At 38.6% G+C, this 22,768-nt stretch overlaps 1 protein-coding gene across 1 annotated transcript; it reads left to right on the forward strand.

The window, feature by feature from the left end:
• The first annotated feature begins 2,206 nt into the window (after positions 1–2,206).
• LOC107777739 (protein transport protein SEC31 homolog B) lies at positions 2,207–15,484 on the forward strand. The gene is made up of 22 exons (XM_016597869.2): positions 2,207–2,849; positions 3,917–3,977; positions 4,085–4,207; positions 6,971–7,067; positions 7,150–7,186; positions 7,355–7,460; positions 7,533–7,590; positions 8,919–9,016; positions 9,214–9,333; positions 9,715–9,757; positions 10,320–10,432; positions 10,505–10,632; positions 10,723–11,272; positions 11,368–11,460; positions 11,685–11,870; positions 11,948–12,161; positions 13,027–13,142; positions 13,222–13,404; positions 13,558–13,689; positions 13,793–14,072; positions 14,684–14,922; positions 15,024–15,484. Exons 1-22 carry the CDS (start codon positions 2,533–2,535, stop codon positions 15,111–15,113), a joined length of 3,384 nt encoding a protein of 1,127 aa, XP_016453355.2. The 5' UTR covers positions 2,207–2,532; the 3' UTR covers positions 15,114–15,484.
• Positions 15,485–22,768: the final 7,284 nt, after the last annotated feature.

Raw genomic sequence — 22,768 nt, forward strand, 5'->3', positions numbered from 1 at the left:
ATAGCCATAATGAATTCGCTTAAAGTTGTTGGTGAAAATACAATTATAGTTGAAAAATAAAATTAAGAAAATAAAATATCTTCAAGTTGAGGCGCAGATATCTCGCTCTCTTTAAGGTGATTCAAGCTCACTGCAGCAAAATCTTCACTGGTCCAGCAGTATCCCTCTTGACTTATCTCCCCCAGGATACAACAGCCCGATCACGTCGTATGGCTCGAACAAACTCTGGACAAGTTGTTGAGTCCAAAGATCCACAAAGATGAACACCTTCCTTCAACAAAGTAAAAACTTGCTTCTTCTTTTTTCACAACTTTAACCTCACTTTATTGAAACACTCTATAACTGTTTCTCACGCCACATTATGGAAGAAAGACTCCTATTTATAGGTGTAGAAATTATTCCTTGAATTAAATTGGAATAAAATGGGGTAATAAGTTATGAAATCATGGAGAACATGAGATAATGGTTAAATTATTATGTAATTAGTGGTAGAGCATGTGAGAAGAGTTACAAAAGAATTATAGTTATTTTCTACATCATGGAGTAGTAAGGGTTATAAGAGTTATGACCATTTTCTACCACATGGAGTAGTGGGAGTTATGACATATTTTATTTTAATAATAAAATGCTATTATACTAACACATAATAGTCAACTTAATTATTTTTTTTTTCAAATTCATCCATTAAAATTAAAAGCTTCAAATTGCAACTTATCACTCCACAAATAAAAAAATACAAATCCTAATGCACAACCTTCTTCATCAATCATTTTGACTCTGACTCGGCAATGAAACTAAGAGTTTAAGACTCTTCATTAGTTTTTTTTTTACTATTAACATATCCTTAATCTTGATTTCTTTAAAGTTTGAGCGTCATTTTGATCACCGACCCCTTTTTTTAATTAAAAAATCTAGAAATTTTAAAGTGCGAAACATGCTAAATCAAACATTTTCCTTTCCCATAGCACCCATTTTGAGCGAAACAATGTTCCATTCTTTTCGACGGCATCCTTCCGCATTGGCGGCGAGTGGAGTGCCACAATCCCATTCATCATTTTTGATCTACATAAGCCAAAGCCCATAACACTAGTGACGTCTCCGGATATAAATGCAAGGAGGATGTATAGCTGATATAAGATCTTGTGGAACAAGATTTGATTCTGCAAGCGGTTCAGTACAAACGAAGAAATTTCGAACAAAAGGGTCGGAACTCGCTGATAGGAAAGGAGAGAAAAACAAAGCAATGCCAAGAGCTCCGTCAATCTGTTGTTCATCAATAGACGAAGCTCTCTCTTTATCATCTCGTGCCAGATGCAACATTCTTTTTCCATCTCGCGAACCACGGGAGCGCCTAGCGCCCAGAGGAGCAAAACTCATTTTCCTTTCAGGGTAAAGCGGTGCATAAAAAAGGGCTGGCCCGTCAAAAGTCCGGCTCCTTCACGAACGAAGTTCAGAATCAACAAAGGTTCGTAGAATGAAGGGAGTGTATAACTGGGGCGCAACCCCACTTTTTTGTTCGTAACGAGGGAGAGATAGAACGGAGTTCTTCACGAAGTTCGAAACAAAGGAATGCAAAGAAATCTCTCTTTGTTCGATGTTTTTTTCTTTTCTTTAGAACTTCTTTTTGTTTATACTTGGATGATAAGTTATTATAATCATTAAGTTTTTAAAGAGTTACATGCCAAATTTTATCGCTAGTGATTAGCAAACAGTGGTGTCCCGTCGTGCTAAAATCCTGAGTCCGCCTCTGGTGTGGTAGTTTAGTAGAAATAAAGTAACTTAAAATTCAAGGTTAATCATAGCTAAGACAACATTAAGTGAGGATTTTCGATCTGTTTAAACTTTTAATGAGTCAAATTCTTATACATGTGTTCGTTCTCCTGTTTGATTCATAGGAAGAGGGGAAGATTAGGGAGAACGTGGAGCTATAGATGCTACAAACATTTGTAGGAAGAGGGGGCTATAGATGCTACAAACATTTGTAGGAAGAGGGGACGATTAGCTAATTTCTGTAATTTTCAGTTACAGTTCCGACTTTTAGGTATATGCGGGGTAGTCATGTCATTTAACTAAGCGTCCACCAATGCATTCCACGTGACAACCTATCATTGGTCATATGACGAAAGTTGAAGCCCAATTCCCGTGTCTGAATTTCCAATATTAGCCCCTACCTTTCATCAAAACCCCCTTCTCCCTTCTTCTCCAAAATGAATTTCGACCTTTATATTATAGTAGTAAGTAGTAACAGAAGAGATTAAAAAAAGAAGCAAAATAAGGAAAATATATATGCAGAAAAATCTAATCTGAAAAATTCCCAAACAAGAAAAAATAAACAGAGAGAGACTCCACACTCTCTCCTCTCTCTTTCTCCCTCTCGATCTATACTTTCTCTCTGAGAAAAGCTTCGATCCCAATTTCTCAAACCCTAACCCTAAATCTCTTCATTCCAAATCTACGCAGGATTTCGTCACCTATATCGATTCGATCTGGTTCGGTGTGTGTAGATAGTTTCAATTTTGATTTTCTGATCCGATGGCGAGCATAAAGGTGGTGAACAGATCGGCATCGGCGGCGTTCGCGCCGGAGGCACCGTATCTGGCGGCGGGAACGATGGCGGGAGCGGTGGATCTTTCATTCAGCTCCACTGCGAATCTTGACATTTTCGAGGTGGATTTCGTATCGGATGATCGGCAGCTGATTCTCGCCGGTTCGGTTCCGAGTTCGGAGCGGTTCAATCGGCTATCTTGGGGTAAATGTCAATCGAACTCGGAGGAGTTCTCGCATGGAATCATTGCTGGTGGGCTTGTTGATGGCAACATTGGGCTTTGGAATCCGAAGCCTCTGATCTCGTAATTCCAATCTCTGTTTTCCTTAATTTGTTTTCTTTTTCGTGGTTAGTTTTCGAGTTTATGTTATTGCTCATTGTGATGATGTACTGTTCATTTGCGCATGTATATGAAGAATTCTTCCTGTAGAAGAGATGAACTAAATGCAGACGTTTAGTGTCTTCAAAATTTGTTCTTTTGGTGAAATGGTAGTGCTGTAAATGAACTAGATCAGCTATTTGAGTTCCAGGTTTCCTTGCATATTTGAAGGACAGGATTCCTTTGATTTTGGTACCTTAAATGCACTTTCTTTGTGCTGAAATATTAATAAAATTATTTATTATTATCATTAATAAATGCACAGGCTTGGTGATTATTGTGGAGTAATTGATCTGGGATGTTTAGAAGTTGGGTTGGCAGTGAGGAGTGAGTAGTGTTTCTGATTACTCCTTCTAAGTCAAGGAATTAAAGTGATCATGTCTTTTCAAAAGAAGTTATCTATGATTGAACTATGTTTGCTGACATAACTTGGACAGGAGAATTTTCGAACCAATCATCTCTTATCTCCCTAATCTAGTGGGGCATACTTCTGCCATTTAATTTTTCTAAAGATTTTTACTGTTTGTGTTTAAGACAGAATGGACGTGGCAATATATTGATGCAACACACAATATGTGTGACCTGTTATGGGCATGTAGCACTGCTGAATCCAAAGATGCTGTCTGCATTTTACTCTTACCTTTTTCAACCAAAAAGATGAAAAAAATAAACCCTCCTGATAAAGGTTGTTCCAACTTCCAATTTAACCTCTTTTGAGAGAAGTTCACTGAGGCCCTTTTTGTTGTCTTCTTTATAAACCTATGCTTGTAGCCTTGTAGGAAAAGAATTCTTTTTGTTCTTGTTTACTTAGTATTGAGAAAGGTGCAAAAAGGTAGCAAGACTAATTTGTTATAATTTACTGGCGAAAGACGGGCATAATATCACTTTTTATGATGCTATTAAGAATTTTTGCTTTGAGTAAATGCATGATTCTTTTGGTCTTGCAACCTCGACCTTATATAATTTTGTTTCTGTCCTTTCTTTGGAAGTAGAAAAGGTTCTGAGGCAATTGAAAGTGCTCTTGTTGGAAATCTGTCGAGGCACAGAGGGCCTGTAAGTTTTACCACTTTGCTATTTTTGCATGCTTCTGTTCTTTTTGTGGACATATTTTGATTTTTCCTGTGTATCTGATATATTTTTCTCATAAATCTAATTTTTAGGTTCGCGGATTGGAATTTAATGGGTTTACTCCAAATCTCCTTGCATCTGGAGCTGATGAAGGTGAAATCTGTATATGGGATATTGCGAAACCTTCAGAACCTAGCCATTTCCCTCCCCTTAAAGTAAGTAATATTTGACATTAAATATTTTTATTAGCATTTCTCATGCAATGCTTTTTTAAATTCTACTATTCTATTACCCTCCTGGACGTCCTCTAAGTCCACCACAGTACAATGGAGATAACCGAGGAAAAATGATATAGCTTCTTGCATTTTTCTGTAGCTGTTCATTCAAGTCAAATGTAAAGCACGACGCCCCAATCCTTAAAATGCTCCCCTGTATCTTGTTGGTTTTTTAAAATGGATTGGTATTGTCCCTAGGGCCTAGCTCAAGTGGCAAAGGGTGGTGGATTTGTGTCTTAGGTCACAGGTTCAAGCCCCCACACCATGCAAAGCAAAGCCTGGTATTTAAGTGGAGAAGGGTAGAGGGGCGAGCCCATTATCCACCGAGTTTCGAAGGCTGCGGTTGGTCCAAAGGATCGGCCCCAGACGAATTTCTCGGCCATAAAAAAAAATGGATTGGTATTCTGGATTCTAAGCGAGTAACAGTAGTTGCTCTTGATAAGTGATGGCCACTGTGAAAAGAGAAAGCAAGAAGAGAAAACTTCTCGGTTGAAATTGGTAGTTAACATACAAGATGATGCTTCAGGGCTTGAGCACAACACGTGATATGTGGTTAGATTCATGTCACGGGTTCGAATCCTGCCGCATGCAAAAGCGTGGTATTTAAGTGTAGATGTATAGAGGAGTGGTCCCATTATCCACCAAGTTACGAACCTCGGCCCGGTGTTGGTAAAAGCATGCGAAGCGAGGGTTTATCGCTTCTTTAGTATGAGTCAGACGGGTTGAAGAAGCAATTGCTTTAGTCAACGAAGCGCTGAATCGAAAATAGGAGTGCCGAGACGGAGACTGAAAATAGGAGTGCCGTTCCAGTGGCACCATTTCTTCAGGCTATATTGATCCTCTTTCTTCTGGGGCAAGTTATAAGGAACTAGCCAAAGGTTGATGCTCCAGCATATGTTTTTAGACCTGATCAACTCCAGTTTGCTGTTTGGGAGATGAATTTTTTGGGAACAATATCTTATCTTTTGAGAAGTTCCTATATGCCCTCATCTTAAGATACTTCTGAAGGTTTCATCTCTTTTTGTTGCTCGTTAGGCTTGTCTTTATCATTGATATCTGACGTAGTCTGGCCTTTGTTGTGTCCTTAGTCATCTCCCATTTGTTTGTGCCATCATTTGTTTGTAAACATCTTGGTTGCAACCTTGGAATTTTGAAGTCAAGGATTGCATGAACCTCACTAACATTTTTAGGAAGAGGGCAGCACACAACAAGGAGTGGTTGGGAGGCTGTCGAGGAGGGTTTTGACTCGTGGGGTTTACCGTACTGATGACTGTAATAAATACTAATTCGACATAGTATGAGAAGAGCTGTTGCTTCGCACAAATGGTCTTTGTATTTGGTTAAAACCATGTGGTGTGAAGCCACTTTGAGCCCGGATATTGACTGAACACCTCAAAGTTAGAATCCAGCCTGCTTACAAAAACAAGTCAGAATCCAGGCTAGATTGTTGTCTGCCAGTCTGCATGCCGATGTAGGGCTTTCGGCCCCAAGGGCATGTGTCGTTAACGAAGTTACTTTCTTTATATTGTCCTACACACGCCCTCTGTCGTTAACTAAGTTAATGCGGTGGAAGGATTGCGGTGACCGCCTTGCACATTGTAATGGACCTGAAAAACTCACTTTTGTTCTTTCTTTCTTTTGTACTATTTGCATTTACTTGATGCCATTAATGCCACTTCAGCTAAAAAAAGGATTGTAGTGACCGCCTTGAAATGCGATTTCCACTTAATAGCGGTAGAATCTTTGATAAATGACTTAAATAAGCAATATAGTATTGTAAGTGGCTGGGTGACATTGCTGTCATAATCCACTGAGATTTAACCCTTTTGTGGCTCCAGTTCATGTATTCTATTCTCTTGTTAGGGTCTTCACCTTAGGGTTGAAGCTTTAAGAATATTCTACACAGTAGTCTTAATGATTCTCTTGACATAAAAATAATTATCTAGAAACAACGAAATGGAGTTAAAGGTTTTTCTTTAATTGTTTTAAAGGGACATGTTTTGGTGAAAATAGATGACGTCCTTTTTTGGGCTCTGGTGCTTCTCTTTTCAGTGATCGGTTCACCAGCGTCATGCCTTTTCGGTGACAGTTTTGGGTTTCAAACTATCTAACTTAAATGAAATAAATAGAAGTGTTCATTGTCCAGAAGAATAAACTTTCAGATTAAGTATTCAAGCAAGTGAACATAATATGGAAGTAGGGTAGAAGTTCTGAGTTCGAGTCTTATTTCCATCCATTAGCAAAAAAAAGATATTCCCATATGTTTTACCCCCTAAATATGAGGGGGTGTCTGTCAGTCCTTTTTTTGTTGTAACAAGGGTCATTGTCGCCCCAACTTGCATGCACCTTGCTATTCCACCAGGCACGTTGCTACAACCCGTAAGTACAGGTGGTGGGTAAACCTGTCCCACTAAGGTCGGAACAGATGGACTCTCACTGAGTTTTGTAGTTATGCTTCCTTATAAGTGGCATGCAAGTAACTAATTATGGAACTGATGGTTTAAGCAGATAAAAGTGTGGCTTTAAATCACAGCAGAAATTTTAGTTTAATTGTGTGTTTCAGTTAATGATGGTTTTGATCTGCTGTTGTTTTCTCTTGCTATCCGCTCTTCCTGGCCTATAAACATGCTATAGTTATTGAAAAGTTCTTGATTTTGACAATCTATTTAAGGTACTTACTTAGATTTTGACTCCTTTTTGCAGGGTAGTGGATCATCAACTCAAGGTGAAATTTCCTATGTATCGTGGAATAGCAAGGTTCAGCATATATTGGCTTCCACTTCGCTTAACGGGACAACTGGTAAGCAAGAAGCGGAGGTTGCCTGTGTTATTCTTCTATTAAGGGTTGCCGTAATATCCTCTTTTTTCTTTTCTTATTTCAGTTGTGTGGGATTTGAAGAAGCAGAAGCCTGTGATAAGGTAAGCAGTTGTCCATAAAGTGTATGCTTTAATTGTTATTATATTCAATTTTACCTTCTAAAAAATATTGTTATTACATTCAAGAGTTGCTATAAGTGGAAACAATTCTCCTTCAATTTATGAGTAAAGAAATAATGACATTCAAACCTCCATTGGGCTACTATGCAGTTTCGCAGATTCTGTTAAAAGGCGGTGTTCTGTATTGCAGTGGCATCCTGATGTTGCCACGCAGCTCATCGTTGCTTCCGATGAAGATGGTTCACCAGCACTTAGGGTAAGAATTCTACTCTTCTATCTTTCTTGGGCTTGTTGTAATTATTAGCTGACTAATATATTATTCGTTCAGCTGTGGGATATGCGGAATGTAATGTCTCCTGTGAAAGAGTTTGTGGGTCACACTAAAGGTTAGTGCACCTGAAAGCTTGTCTCTTCCATCTTTACAAGCTTGTCACGAGTCATATAATTTCCATGTTTCAACTGTCTTAGAACATGCAAGTTTGAAGAGACAAATGATGGTGGAATTATATCTTACAGATGGCTGAACTCTATTAAGCACTTGCAAAAACTATTGCTTAGCTAGCCCATATAGATGCAGTCAATTCATGATTATAATCACCTTGTTAAAAAAAAAAAGAAAAAGTAAAAGCAATGCAACTGTTATAGACCGGTACGACAATGGTAGTGTATTCCAGTGCACGACAAATGATCTGCAAAATTTCATTGTATACAAGTGGATATATTTTTCTAAAACACATGACAGGACAGTCTGGGTGCGATGGTGTTTCTTAAGGTGAATCAAGTGTAAAAGTCAAGTGATTTGTTTGTTTCCTGTTCCTTAACTTGAAGTCCTTTCTTCTTTGCTGCTCTCTCAATGTCTTCCTGTCTTTTGCTGATAAGGCATCTGCCTGAAATGCTTCACCATTTTGAGATATGAGGGTTTTGGTACTGAATGGGCTTTGGTCCATTTTGAGTGTTAATTATACTACTTTCTCTGGGGGCCTTTGGCAAAAGAAAGAAAACTTTTGCAGCATTTTACTGGTTTCTATATGCTAGTTATCCAACATGATGCCAGTGGGTGCAAGCAGAATCTGGTTAGCAATTACACTATGAGGAGAGCAACATCATGATTGGCTGGTAGGATTTGGAAGGAAGGGAAGGAGATATAACTATAGCAATTTTGTGTTTAAATCACCTTCAGTCCTTTATCCCCCATTCCTTTCATTCTTATGAATGCAGCTAGAATCGCTTCATCCTTTACCCAGCATGGAATGCTGAGAATTGAGATATGGCATGGTGGAGGAAGAAGAGAGTATAAATGGATAAATGGGAAGGGATGTGAGGTAGAGGGAGCAGAAACTACGTTTGGAAGATTTGATGAATATCAAATTCATTCCATTTATTACAATAGTCTAAGTTTTGAACCTTGCTTTTAATAGAATTTTAAAAACTTTCGGAGTGAGGAAATAATTTGATAGACTCTACTAACCTGTAACAAGGAAAACCAGTACTAAATATAAACCAAAGGCTCAATTCCCATTATCTCGCTCCTCAGATATTCAACAATATCTTATATTCAAAGTCCTTAAGCTACCAATAACGGCAGCATATTGGTGTGACATACCTCAAAAATTCTGTTATAAGATAATTTGATCTTAAAGGAAAAGATACAGTTTTAGGTTATCTATCAAGTACATTCCATACTATATTTATATGTACTAAATTTTCCATTCAGGTGTCATTGCAATGTCCTGGTGCCCCCTTGACAGCTCCTACTTGCTTACTTGTGCTAAAGATAACCGCACTATCTGCTGGGATGTCGTGTCTGGAGAGGTGAATGAAATTTTAGCTTGTTCATATCCTCATACTGTCAATTTCTGCTTTTTGTTTCATAACTTTCTTATTTCTCTGTTGACCTTCTCTTTGTGGTAAAGGTTCTTGAACCAGTGAATTCTTGCTTATTCTTTTTTTATTATCCATGGAAAGCTCCAAAGAGAAGTAACAATTGGTGTATTGTTTAACTTTGACAGATTGTCTCCGAATTGCCAGCTGGAACCAATTGGAATTTTGATGTACATTGGTATCCTAAGTGTCCAGGGGTTATATCAGCATCATCATTTGATGGAAAAATTGGCATTTACAACATAGAGGTCTGTTCCTCTTAAGTTATAAATATCCTTTATTTATCAGATTGCAATGTACAGCAAAGAACTTCAAAAAAAATTCTCTGCCTCCTTGTCCTTGAACATTTTTATTATTCCGCTGCTATTTTGAGTTGAGGCATGCTGTCTAGCTAAAAATACTGTACAAGGACAGGCATGTATGGCAATATCCCTCGTTAGAATGACTTGAGCTGCCAAATACTAGATGTTTGGTATTGTGATTGCTCGTCCAATAGGACAAACACATGATATTGTGAAACTGGAAAACTTTTTTTCCCTTGCACTTTTTGAATTGCTGTTGTTTTCCCCTACCACGACCTTTTTTGTTTTGATTGGTGAGTGTGGTCCTCAAATTCATGTGTTTTATAGGGTTGTGGTCGAGCTGGTGATGGAGATGGTTATTTTGGCGCAGGTATGATGATATTTTATTGATCTTCTTCCTTCCCCTTCTCTATATTTTTTCCCTCAACATCCTTGGGGTTCGGGACATCAGGCTATATGTTTCAATTGAATGTAGGAAGTTGTCAGCATAGTTGAAACAAGGTGCATGTTTATTGCTTAGAGACATTTACACACTATGGTCGGTCAACTTTTTTAACGTAATATTTGATATTTTTAAAAAGTAGCTTGGCTACTTGGGGACTTGATATGGATCTCTAGATATCAAGATATGAGAGGGGCCGTAGCTAAAAAGCCAAAAATAGAAAATGAAAAGATCACTGTAAATTATTCCTATATTTTGAATAACGAAGATAGACAGGTATTACAAGTGCATCTTCCTGAACTATTATGTAGTACCCATGTGGGGTGGGGTGATGTAATGGGTTTTTATGGGTTTACAGCTTGTCTGCTATTGTTTTTCTGCATTATTTATGGCACTTCTCTTGGTCTCTCTTCTGCTTTAAATGAAAAACAATTGTGATCTTTGTATTAATCTATCTGGGGTTTTCATTTGCATTGCGTGTGCTGATCAGCTCCTTTACGAGCTCCAAAGTGGTGGTCTAAGAAAAAAGCTGGAGTGTCATTTGGCTTTGGTGGAAAGCTTGTTTCATTCCGTGCTGCTGATGCTCCAACTGGATCGACAGAGGTATGCCAGCGCATGTCTTGTAATTTCCTCCTTTACTGACATTTGCTTTGCTTAAACTTTACTCCTTTCCAGGTCCATGTGCATAACGTAGTCACTGAAGAAGGTTTGGTGAGTCGGTCTTCTGAATTTGAGACTGCGATTCAGAATGGCGAGAAAACTTCGCTGAGGCTTTTCTGTGAAAAGAAATGTCAAGAGTCAGAGTATGCCTTTTCCTCAAATTGGTGAAATTTCTCTTTCATAAGTTGCATTCATCTGCCGGCTTACATCAGCTTGCTTGCGCTGTCTTACAGATCTCCAGGTGAAAAGGAAGTATGGGGCTTCTTGAAGGTTATGTTTGAAGACGATGGGGATGCAAGGACAAAATTGCTGTCCCATCTTGGTTTCACTCTGCCTGTTGATGAAAAAGATACTATGCAGAATGATATATCTGAGCAAGTAAGTGCCCTTGCCCTTGATGAGGATCTTTCAGGTAAAGATGCTGTAAACAAAGAGAACTTAATGCATGTGACGGACAATGGGGAAGATTTCTTTAACAATCTTCCGAGTCCCAAAGCTGATACACCAGTGTCAACATCTGTGAGCTCCTTTGCTGTTGACGAGTCAGTTGATGTGAAGGAGTCCCAACAAGAAGTGGATGCACAAGAGGGGAGTGCGGACACATCATTCGATGAAACTGTTCAACGCGCATTGGTTGTTGGTGACTATAAGGGGGCTGTTGCACAATGCATATCTGCAAATAGAATGGCTGATGCACTGGTTATTGCTCATGTTGGTGGTGCTTCTTTGTGGGAGCAAACTCGTGATCAATGCCTTAAAACGAGTCAGTCTTCTTACCTCAGGGTAAGATCTATTTATATCATTTCTGTCATTTTCCAAAATGGAGACAAGTCCATGCTCATGAAAATTTGATATTTCGGTCTAAACAATAACTTCAGGTTGTTGCTGCTATGGTGAACAACGATCTAATGAGCCTTGTAAATACCCGGCCGTTGAAATCCTGGAAGGAAACACTTGCACTCCTTTGCACCGTGAGTTGTTCTACTTTACCTCCTAATCATTGTTTGCATTTTATGTTATTGGGTGGGGGTGTAAGGGGCATTATGAAAAGTTCATTGACATAGGGCAGAAATATGAAAATCTGCTCTGATCCAAACAATTAATGTACACCTATGGGATGTTTACTGAGGACAGTTTTTGTCTTATCCATCTGAAGTGATGTTCACATGCTAATCTGATCATCACTTTCATGCAGTTTGCTCCACAAGATGAATGGACTTCATTGTGCGATACACTTGCTTCAAGACTCTTGGCTGCTGGTGAAACCCTTCCAGCAACACTGTGTTACATATGTGCAGGGAACATTGATAAAACTATAGAAATATGGTCAAGGACTTTAGCAGGAAAGCGTGATGGAAAATCATATGTTGACCTACTTCAGGTATTGCATTCAGATTTTTCTGAGCTTTCTATGTTATGGTTAAGACACTTCACACTATTTTCTGTTCCTTCCTGTAGGATTTAATGGAAAAGACGATAGTCTTTGCATTGGCAACTGGCCAGAAGAGATTTAGTGCTTCTCTTTGCAAGCTTCTTGAGAAGTATGCTGAAATCCTTGCAAGTCAGGGGCTTTTAACTACTGCAATGGAATACTTGAAGCTTATGGGCTCTGAGGAATTGTCACCTGAATTGACTATCTTACGAGATCGTATTGCACTCTCCACTGAACCAGGTTAATATGTTTTGCAATGCTATAGTGTTCTCCGTTATAGACTGATACTATTATGCAGCTGGCCATTGTACCTCTCTTTTTCATGTTGATAACGATCATATGGTTTGGTTAAGCTTGGCTCTTCTTCAAAAATCTTGGTCCTTCGTGCTTTTATTATAGCACTTGTATGCCTGAGAAGTAAGGGAGCAGCTGATTGAAGCTTATTACCGAGATTCATGTCTTGTAGAGAATTTCTTACACCACTTTAGTTATATTTAGGAAGTATAGTATCATTTGCCTTTATCTTAGTTGGCTGTTTTAGTGTTTACACTACCGACATGTAAACTTATGGGTTTGGCGGGATGGGGAGCTTGAGAAGTGTTTCTATGATTTTGAGAGTTGACTAAACAGACTCTACCTTTTCATCATTTGGTGTTGATGATTCCCATTTCAATCTTCTAGGCTTACCGGGTGCATTCCATCTTTAACATTCCTCATTCGATGGGTCTAAATTTTGTCAGCTTGTTTGCATATAGCATAAATGTCTTTTTTTAAGCTTTCTAAGGCTAACATGTTTGTCTCTCCCTTCACCTAATAAAAAGAGTGAAATATGGACATGCATTACTATGGTGTAAAGAAGGTAGATATGGCTGTTTGAGATATTTAAAGAAATATTATCTATGATTTCCCTCTCCCTGTACCTGTTTTTTTTTTATTCGAATGTTGGGCTGCTTTTTATGGCGTATTTAGTCTGGTTTTTATTTAGGCAATGGCGGTCTTTTATGTCTGGTAGTATTCTTTTATTTCAAGCCAATCGACTAAGTGCTGATAGTTTAATCCTTTCAAACAGCTAAGCTGATGATTTTTAGCATTATGGTCTTTGCAGCTAAAGATACATCGAAATCTATGGCGTTTGACAACTCACAACTGCACAGTGGATCCGGCTATGTTGCTGATCAATCTGGTTATGGCATGGTTGATCCTTCTCAGCATTATTATCCGGTATTATCTTCTTCCACTCTTAGTGGCCCATTATTTTTGTTTTGTATTATTTATCCCTCTTTAATTTCTCTCTCCCCAGGAGCAACCATCCAAGCCGCAGCCAAGCATTTCGAACAGTCCCTATGCCGAGAATTATCAACAGCCATTTGGTTCTTCATACAGTAGCGGCTTTAATGCTCCTGTCCCATACCAGCCTGCTCCACAGCAAAACATTCAGCAACCAAACATATTTCTGCCTACTCCAACTCCTCCAGTTCCTCAGGTATACACTTTTCGGTTTCCTTTCTCTTGGATGTAAAGATTTTTTTGCCAAATTAATAGCTGCCATTGAGTTGAAACAGATAGCTGCTTCTTGAAGCGCTTTAATGTGGTGTCATCTTTTCCTACTAATATATATATTTTCTTGTGTTTGCAGGGTAACATTCCTCCACCACCTGTTGCTACTCAGCCTGCTAAGACCTCCTTCATCCCAACAAATCCCCCTGCGCTGAGAAATGTGGAGCAATATCAGCAGCCGCCACATACCTTGGGTGCTCAGTTGTATCCCGTATGTTAAAGATTTCCATTTTTCGCTTCAATCTAAGGGGGAGATTTGGTTTGGGCTAAGATAAATGTGTTGTCTTATGATTTTCATTGCATGTTCATTTCAGGGACCTGCTAATACTGGTTATCCTGCCGGTCCTAATGTGCCTCCTCCATATGGCCCTAACCCTACTCAAGTCGGCCCAGCTTTTGGACAAAAGATGCCTCAGGTTGTAGCTCCTTCCCAAGCTCCTAGAGGATTTATGCCTGTTAATAATACAGTTCAGAGACCTGGAATGGCTCCAATGCAGCCTCCCAGCCCTACTCAGCCAGCTCAAGCCCAGCTGCCAGCAGCTCCTGCTGCTCCCCCACCTACAGTTCAGACGGTGGATACCTCAAATGTTCCTGGTTTGCTTCTCTTCCACTTTAATGCCTGTTTAATTCATGTTCATACAATCCTGTAGACTGGGCGGACCATGCAATCCCTTCTTACCAACACATTGCTTCTTTCCGTGCAATTATTGCTACCTATGGATTGTGAATGTGGTCTTTAAGAAGTGCTCTTGTATTAACTGCACTGCACCATTGACAGACTTTCATGGTTTGTGTAACTAATGCTATCAAGTTACAGAAAGAATACAGTGTATTTTCTTGTGCAAGTTCTCACACTTGGATTCTTCTAACCTGATGTTTGTCCCCGGAAAAGCTCCTGTTGCTGCTATATTATAACCATTCTTCATAAGAAGGCCAATAAAGGAGTAAACTTAGATGAATTTGCACTTTACCTAGCGCCATCCTAAACTGTTTCGAATTTCTCCTAGATACTGTACCTTAAACTACTGTGGTCTATGTTAGCATGTATTTCCTTCTTTCTATATTTTTTTTAATGGCAAGGTTGACTGCTGTGCTTGTAGGATCAGCTTTTAAGTCTATAACTGGGAAATGAGGTTCTACTTCTTGTGCTTGCTTTCTTTAAATCACAACATGTGTAATAAAACGAATCTTTTGGTGTGTTGCAGCCCAGCAAAAGCCCGTGATAGCGACTTTGACAAGATTGTTCAATGAAACATCAGAGGCATTGGGTGGAGCACGAGCAAATCCAGCTAAGAAGCGGGAAATCGAGGATAACTCAAAGAAGTTAGGAGCGCTTTTTGCAAAACTAAATAGTGGGGACATATCTAAGAACGCAGCGGAGAAACTTGTGCAACTTTGTCAGGCCTTGGACAATGGTGACTTCAGTACCGCCCTTCAGATACAGGTAGCTCTCTGGAAAGATTATAGTTTCAGATTATTTGTTCTAGTATTGCTAGTAGAATATTATATGATCTCCGCGTGCTTCTTATATTTGCATATCCTTAGGTACTTCTCACCACAAGCGACTGGGATGAGTGCAACTTCTGGCTAGCAACACTAAAGCGAATGATTAAGATCAGACAGAGCTTCAGATAAATATGGCAGCCTTAACATCGGCCAGACTTGAGAATTTGAGATTTTGGGTTCAAATCCTTGTCGCCCGTGAGTTCAAATGGAAATATCATTTCTCCTATCTGGAGATGGGCGCCTTTAGATTGTCTTTTTAGTTGGATATTTTCTACCTCTTTTCTCACCCACTCTAGATATTGGTTTTTAGGGGCTTGCAAAATTTTGGGAAGAGGTTAGAGAGCTTAGTTCTCTGGACATGGTAACGATGTTTGATTATTTTTTACATTGTTAAAATATAGAGTTGGTTTTTTATTAACATATGTTTTGGTTGTAACCTGTCTGAAAACTAGTCATTCAATCTCGGATTATAGTAAAACTTATTGTTTAGTTTGCATAAATGCAACACTGTTAGTTTTTACTTGTTAGCAATTGATTTTTGGTACCCGATGATTTTCAGACTTTTGGTGATCCCCTTTAAATGCCTGTACTGGTGGTAGAATACTTGTTTAATCCTTTTCTCCGTGTTGAACATATGCACATAGCAGCGAAGTCAGTAGCTCTAATGTCCATTTTTCAATAAGAAAAGCTGCTAATCGTGTAAAGCGAAAGGTGTCAAAAGGATAAAAGTCTAGCTCCAAGTTAGGAAGGGTTAAACTTAGAATTATTATTACCGAATGTTCGTTTGTAATCCATTAATTATTATCTTCCTGCTTGTCCCGAAGTTTAAAATCCAAACGGTTAAATTTGTTCCACCAAGCAGCTGATTTTTGCACTTGAAAAATATATGCAGTGAACCTTCTTGAGTATTTCATGCATAAGTGACAATTCACATTCAAACTAATGCCTTTCCTTGAGGTGGGGTGGGGGGGGGGGGTATGATTTTTGCAATAGTTTATCTATGTTTAGTAGTAGGGGTGACAAACGTGTGGGCTGGGTTGGACATGGGCGAGTAATGCAAAAATGGATATAATATCCGACATCGACCCATATTTATACGGATAATATGGATATTTATATTACTTCTTCAATATAATCACTTTTGAGAGAATTTACAGTGTCCCAAACTTGAGGAACCACCAATTTGAGGCTTTACAAATGTAAAAAGTAAACCCATTTATCCATTTAAAAAATAAATAATATGGTTCTTATCCATATTTGACGCATTTTAAAAAAGTTCATTATCCAAACTATTTTTTAATGAATAACATAAATGTGCAACTATTTTCTTTTAACCAATTTGCCATCACTAATTTAAAGTAAAGATTATCTTCAGTTTTATTCCGTGACCCAATGAAACAATTACCGAGATTTGCATAAGTAGGGACTCAGTTACATGCCACAGATAAATAGATGAGCCATTACCAACTTGGCAAATATAATTTTCCTTCAACGTTTCTACTATCTGGATGGAAAATGTCACTTGCTCAGTTGCCGAAATGAATCAAGAATTAAAGGCACGTTATAAATAGAATTGTATTTAAGGTAAATATTTATATTTTAGAGAGATTTTAGGGTTTGCTACTTTGTGACTAAGTCATCTTTTCTTAGAGAGTTTTTATTCCATTGTAAATCATCCTAAAAATTAATAAATTCTCTTTTTCTTTTCTTTGCAATATTCTTCTTTCTCTTTATTGTTTTATTTCACGTTATCAGCACGACTCTACCGTCTCAAGAAGCTCTTTGAGAAAATTAAGATATAATTTTTTCCCTCTTTTAGCTATGACTAATATTATATGAAACAAAAGTTCGTTGCCCTTGAAATTTCGGGCAAGAACTATATGTCATGAGTATTGGATGTTGAAATCCATTTAGATGCAATGCGTCTTGGAGACACCATCAAAAATAAAAATAAAACATCAACCCAAGACTGTGTTAAGGCCTTGATTTTCTTGCGCCATCACCTTGTGAAATGGCTTAAAGGAAAGATATGACAACTTGGTCACACTTCCACAAACACGATATGATTGGGCTCATATGAGGCTCTAAGATTTTAAGTTTGTTTCTGAATACAATTCGACGATCTTCAGAATTACTTCTAAATTGAATCTCTGTGGAGATAATGTGACTATGAAATGCTTGCAAAAACATTCACAACGTTTCATGCCTCCAATATGGTCCTGCAATAGCAGTATCGAGAGAAAGGTTTCAAGAAGTACTTTGAGTTGATTTCTCTTCTCCTTGTAGCTGCACGATACAATGAGTTGCTCATGAGAAATCACGATAATCGACTCACTGGGTCTACACCATTGCCCGAAGTGAATGAAGTGTATTCCCATTATGCTAAGAGTGGAAAAAGTCGTGGCCCTGTTCATGATCGTGGTCGTGGCCAAGGAAGAAATTTTTCTGGTATTAATCATTCCCCAAAGAAAAATAACCACCAAAAGTGGAAAGGGAAAGATGAGAAGCCAAAAGCAAAGGGTTCAGAAACTGAATGCTATCGTTGTGGTGGAAAAAGGGCATTGGACAAATATTTGTCATACACCAAGGCATTTGGTTGAACTTTATCAAGCATCTTTAAAAAAGAAGACCCTGAAGCTAATTTTGTCTCTAACAATGAATTTGATATCACCCACTTAGATGTGACAGATTTCTTTGAGCACCCTGATGGAAAAATAGACCACTTGATCGGTGATGGATATGTGGTTAAAGATGATTGATTAGTTTGATTTTTATTTTTGCCTATTCGTCATACCTAGTGAATAAACGTCATGTAATCATAGTTATTTACATGAGTAGTAGTCATTAATATCAATTAGTATTATTTATTTTATGAAATAGTATTAGTTCTTGGGCTGTTCATAACTGAATCGTAACCGTTAACCTAACCGAAAAAATGGTTTATTGATATCGGTTCGGGGTAACAACCGGTGAACGGATTGAAATTTTAAAATTAACGACTTAACACTTTGGGGGCGGATAACTCAATTTCCTTATATGATAAACCATTAACCCGTTAATAATTTTTATATTTATACTTTTAACCTATGTATATAAAGCAATATTTGAAATCCTACGGCCTAAAATCTAAATCCCTAATTTATCAAATTTCAATAGCATCGGATAGGCACCCCTACCCCTACATTCGTCTCTCTTTTCCCTAATTGAGAGTATATGTAAGACTAAGAAACATGCATTCATATTTCATTGTTTATATGTAGACAATTATTATAACCTTAAAAACAATTACGAATTTTCTGTTTATCAAATTTTAACGTTGTGATTTTGCTTTTGATGACTATGAATCTGAACTAGAATACTAGATCCCATTGATAACTATTTATGATTTTCACAGCAAATCTCCTTCACTTGTCAAACATATTTGTTCAGCTAGACAGCAACAACTTTATTTGAAGTCTATTTGATTTAGCCGATAAACCGTCGCCCGATGTCTTATTGGATGGCTAGACGATTACTATATTTATAAATCGATAATCGATAAACTCAACTGTTAAGCGTAAATAATCACCCGATTCGTCCGATAAGCACCCTAGTTAGTTCGTTTTGATAAGATAAATTCTATCTTTTCAATTTAAAGGTCAATTAATCTTGGGCACTGCCGGTTCTTTCCTTTCAAATCTAAATAACATGCTTTTCATATTTTGACGTTTCTTATACTATTCCAACTTCTATAACTTTTATAAATTTTAAGAAATCAAATTCATTTAATAATCCAAATTCAAATTACTGATGTGATATTTTTGTTTATCATATTTACTTTTTAATTATTTATTACATTGATAATTACATTTAAATAACAACAGCAACAGTTTAGAGATAGAGGAATAAAAACTTATGATTGTATTATTTTTGCTACGTAATTGTTTGTATCATAATCAGAGTTTACTCGAAATCGCATTAAAAGGACATTATTGAATCATCTACTTAACTTTGTTTTTTTCCTTTTTTTCTGAAAATACTAATATTTATTCGTATATTTTTTTTGTATGTCAAACCACATGAACTAAATATGGATATCTTTCAAAGCAAACTTGGATCAAATTTCAATAGTAAAAATATTTGTTTAATTGATCCATGTACGACACATACAATATTCAAAGAGAAGAACTATTTCTCTCATTTAAATATGTGTAAGGCAGATATTACTACAATTTCTGGTGGTAGTTGTCACGACCCCGGTTCGCCCTCCGTGAACCATCGTGACGGCACCTAGTCTCTACGACTAGGTAAGCCTAAAACGCGAAAGATAAACCAATTTGCGGAAGACTACAATTTAAAACAAAAATAATATAATAAAACAGCGTTTAAAAGTGCCGCTCAACATACAAAATATAACTCTCAAATCTAATATATATCTATCCCAAAACCTGGAAACCCATGAATCACAAGCTAAGAGATACATAAGAAGCTCTAACTCCAGAAATGTCTAACAAAAGGGAAGTACTGAAGGGCTATACTATTACAGAAAGATAGAAAGGGACTCCTCGGTTTGCGGACGTGGCAGATATACCTCGAAGTCTCTACAGAAGCGCCTCGCCTCAAGGATGATAAGACTGAGTGAAAGTACCTGGATCTGCACATGAAAAACATGAGCAGAAAGGGGCATGAGTACACCACAGCGGTACTCAGTAAGTGCCAAGCCTAACCTCAGTCAGGTAGTGACGAGGAAGGTCAGGGCCCTACTGAGGTTAAATAAAATTCAAAGTATAACAGTGTAGGACAAGATAGTACAATTAAGTGCAATAGTAAGAAATAACATAGAATAGAAAGAGCAACAACAACTAGAACATAGGCAAAATAATCACCAAGGGAACACAGCTCAACACAGAGATAGCAACCGGGGATCTACCAGGATACCGTCCTATAGCCCCCAAATATAAATGTCCAGTGGTTCTCCCGGGTGTCGTCCCGTAGTCCAACTCATAATGCGCCAGGGATCTACCGGAATCCCGTTCCGTAGCCCCCAAATGTAAATACCTAGTACTGGGGGAATCTACCGGGTGCAGTCCCGTAGTTCCATATAACTGTATAGGGGGATCTATCGGAATCTCACATCCGTAGTCCCAATAAACAGACAAGGAGGATTTACCGGAATCCCACATCCGTAGTCCCAAATGTAAATACACAACAGCAACATGGAATATATTCAGCAAATGTCAGTTTCATATTAAGGCAACCAGGTAATTCTAGTCTAGCATGCTGCACAGAATTCAGGTAAAACAGTTTGAGCAAATAAAGCAATTAAATCCCTTAGACATGCTTTCCTAAGCTAACAACAAGCTTAAAGTGCAAGCAATATAAATAGGAAAGGAAACATACTAGTAATTACTTAATGAAAACCGGATTTCAACAATTAGTACAAGTACACACTCGTCACCTCACGTACAAGGCATTTCAATTAGCAATAATACCAAATCCTAAGGGGAAGGTCCCCCACACAAGGTTAGACAAGCCACTTACCTCGAATCGGCTCAATAATCAATCCGAAACCACGCTCTTGCTACGAGTACTCGACTCCAAATGGCTCAAATCTATTCAATTCAATTCAATTGCATAATGTAACTAACACTTCAAGTAACTGATTCTACAAAGAAATTCTAAGCTAATACGCGAAATTAAGTAAAATGACCAAAATGCCCCTCAGACCCACATCTCGGAATCGGGTAAAATTTACATTTCCAGAATCCTCACACTCTCACGAATCTAACCATACCAAAATTATCCCAATCCAATGTCAAATCCCCAATCAAAACACAAATTCTTGGTCTAAGAACTTTCCCTCAATTTTCATACAAATTCTGAAATTTAATGAAGAATTCATACTTAGATTAATGGGTTACAAGCAAAAAGGAATTAAGAATCGTTACCCAATCGATATCTCTGAAAATTCCTCAAAACCTCGCTCAAATCCGAGCTCCCAAGCTTAAGTTTTGATAAAAATGGCTAAACCCTCGATTTTGAAATTTTATATTCTGCCGAGATGTTTGTACATCGCGATCGTCTAAAATGATGTGCGATCGTGAAGAGGAAAATCTGATGGCTCCTAAACTGGGCTATGCGAACGCGTGATGAAGCACGCGAACGCGGAAGAGGAAAAGGGTAGGCTTACGCGTTCGCGGATGGGACAATGCGAACGCGAATGGGAAATGGTCACAGTACCCCCGACTCCTAGTTCTACTATGCGAACGTGAATGGAGGGATGTGAACGCGAAAGAGGAGGGGGCAGACTTCCGCGATCTCGAGCCAAAACATGTGAGGGGGAAGACTTCCGCGATCTCGAGCCAAAACATGTGATCGCGAAGAATAATTAAATCATCCTCCGAAGTTACACTACGCAAACGCAGAGGGAAGGGCGCGAACACGATTAAGGAAACCAGATACCAGCAGTTCTGCAGTTCTAACAAGTTGCAAAATGACCCGTTGAGCATCCGAAACATACTCGAGGCCCCTGGGACCTCAAAAAACCTGCCAACAAATCCTAAAACATCATGCAAACTTGTTCCAACCTTCGGAACGCTCAAAACAACATCAAAACACCTATTTTTCATTGGATTCCAGCCTAAGAATTCCAAAAACTCTAAAAACACGCCTTCGATAAAAAAGTCTATCAAACCTCGTCCAAATGACGTGAAATTTTGCACACAGATCACATTCAACACTATGGAGCTACTCCAACTTCCGGAATTCCATTCCTACCTTCGGATCAAAATCTCACTATTGAACCGAAAACTTCAACAAATTCAACTTTCGGCATTTCAAGCCTAAATTAGCTACGGACCTCCAAAATACAATCCGAACATGACCCTAAGCCCGAAATCACCCAACGGAACTAACGGAACCATCGGATTTCCATTCCGAGACTGTCTTCACACTAAGGTCAACTCTCCAACACCTAAGCTCTCATTTAGGGACTAAGTGTCCTAAAACTCTCCGAAACTCAAAACTGAACATCCCAGCAAATCAAAATAGCAGAAATAAACTTGGGGAAAGCAGTTAATAGGGTATCGTGGCGTTAATTCTTAAGACAACCGACCGGGTCATCACATCCTCCTACACTTAAACATTCGTTCGTCCTCGAACGAGCATAAAGACATAACTGAAGTAGTGAAAAGATAAGGGTAACGACTGCGCATATCCTGCTCGGTTTCCCAGGTCGCCTCCTCGACCGGCTGGCCCCTCCACTGAACCTTTACTGATGCAATGTTCTTTGGCCTCAACTTTCTAACCTACCTGTCCAATATTGCCACTGGATCCTCAACATAGGATAGATCCTTGTCCAACTGGACTGAACTGAAATCCAACACATGCGATGGATCACCATGATACCTCCGGAGCATCGAAACATGAAATACCAGATGAACTCCGGCCAAGCTGGGAGGTAAGACAAGCTCATAAGCAACCTCCCCAACATGCCTCAGTATTTAAAAGGGCCAATAAACCTCGGACTCAACTTTCCCTTCTTCCCAAATCTCATAACGCCCTTCATAGGCGAAACCCAAAGCAGAACCCGCTCTCCAACAATACAGGAAATATCACAAATCTTCCGGTCCGTGTAACTCTTCTGACTGGACTAGGCTGTACGGAGTCTATCCTGAATCACCTTAACCTTCTCTAAAGCATCCTGAACCAAGTTTGTGCCCATAGTCTAGCCTCACCCGGCTCAAACCAACCAACTAGGGATCTACACTGTCTCCCATATAAAACCTCATACGGTGCCCATCTGA

The sequence above is a fragment of the Nicotiana tabacum genome, chromosome 22, assembly GCF_000715075.1.
Source record: "Nicotiana tabacum cultivar K326 chromosome 22, ASM71507v2, whole genome shotgun sequence".
Taxonomy (NCBI): Eukaryota; Viridiplantae; Streptophyta; class Magnoliopsida; order Solanales; family Solanaceae; genus Nicotiana; species Nicotiana tabacum.

Bases quoted from the DNA above. Each gene is read 5' to 3' on its own strand.
- LOC107777739 (XM_016597869.2), top strand. From the start codon at position 2,533: ATGGCGAGCATAAAGGTGGTGAACAGATCGGCATCGGCGGCGTTCGCG. The intron at 7,187-7,354 runs GTAAGCAGTTGT...GCTACTATGCAG, and splicing joins AAGCAGAAGCCTGTGATAAG to TTTCGCAGATTCTGTTAAAA. The intron at 11,461-11,684 runs GTGAGTTGTTCT...ACTTTCATGCAG, and splicing joins CACTTGCACTCCTTTGCACC to TTTGCTCCACAAGATGAATG.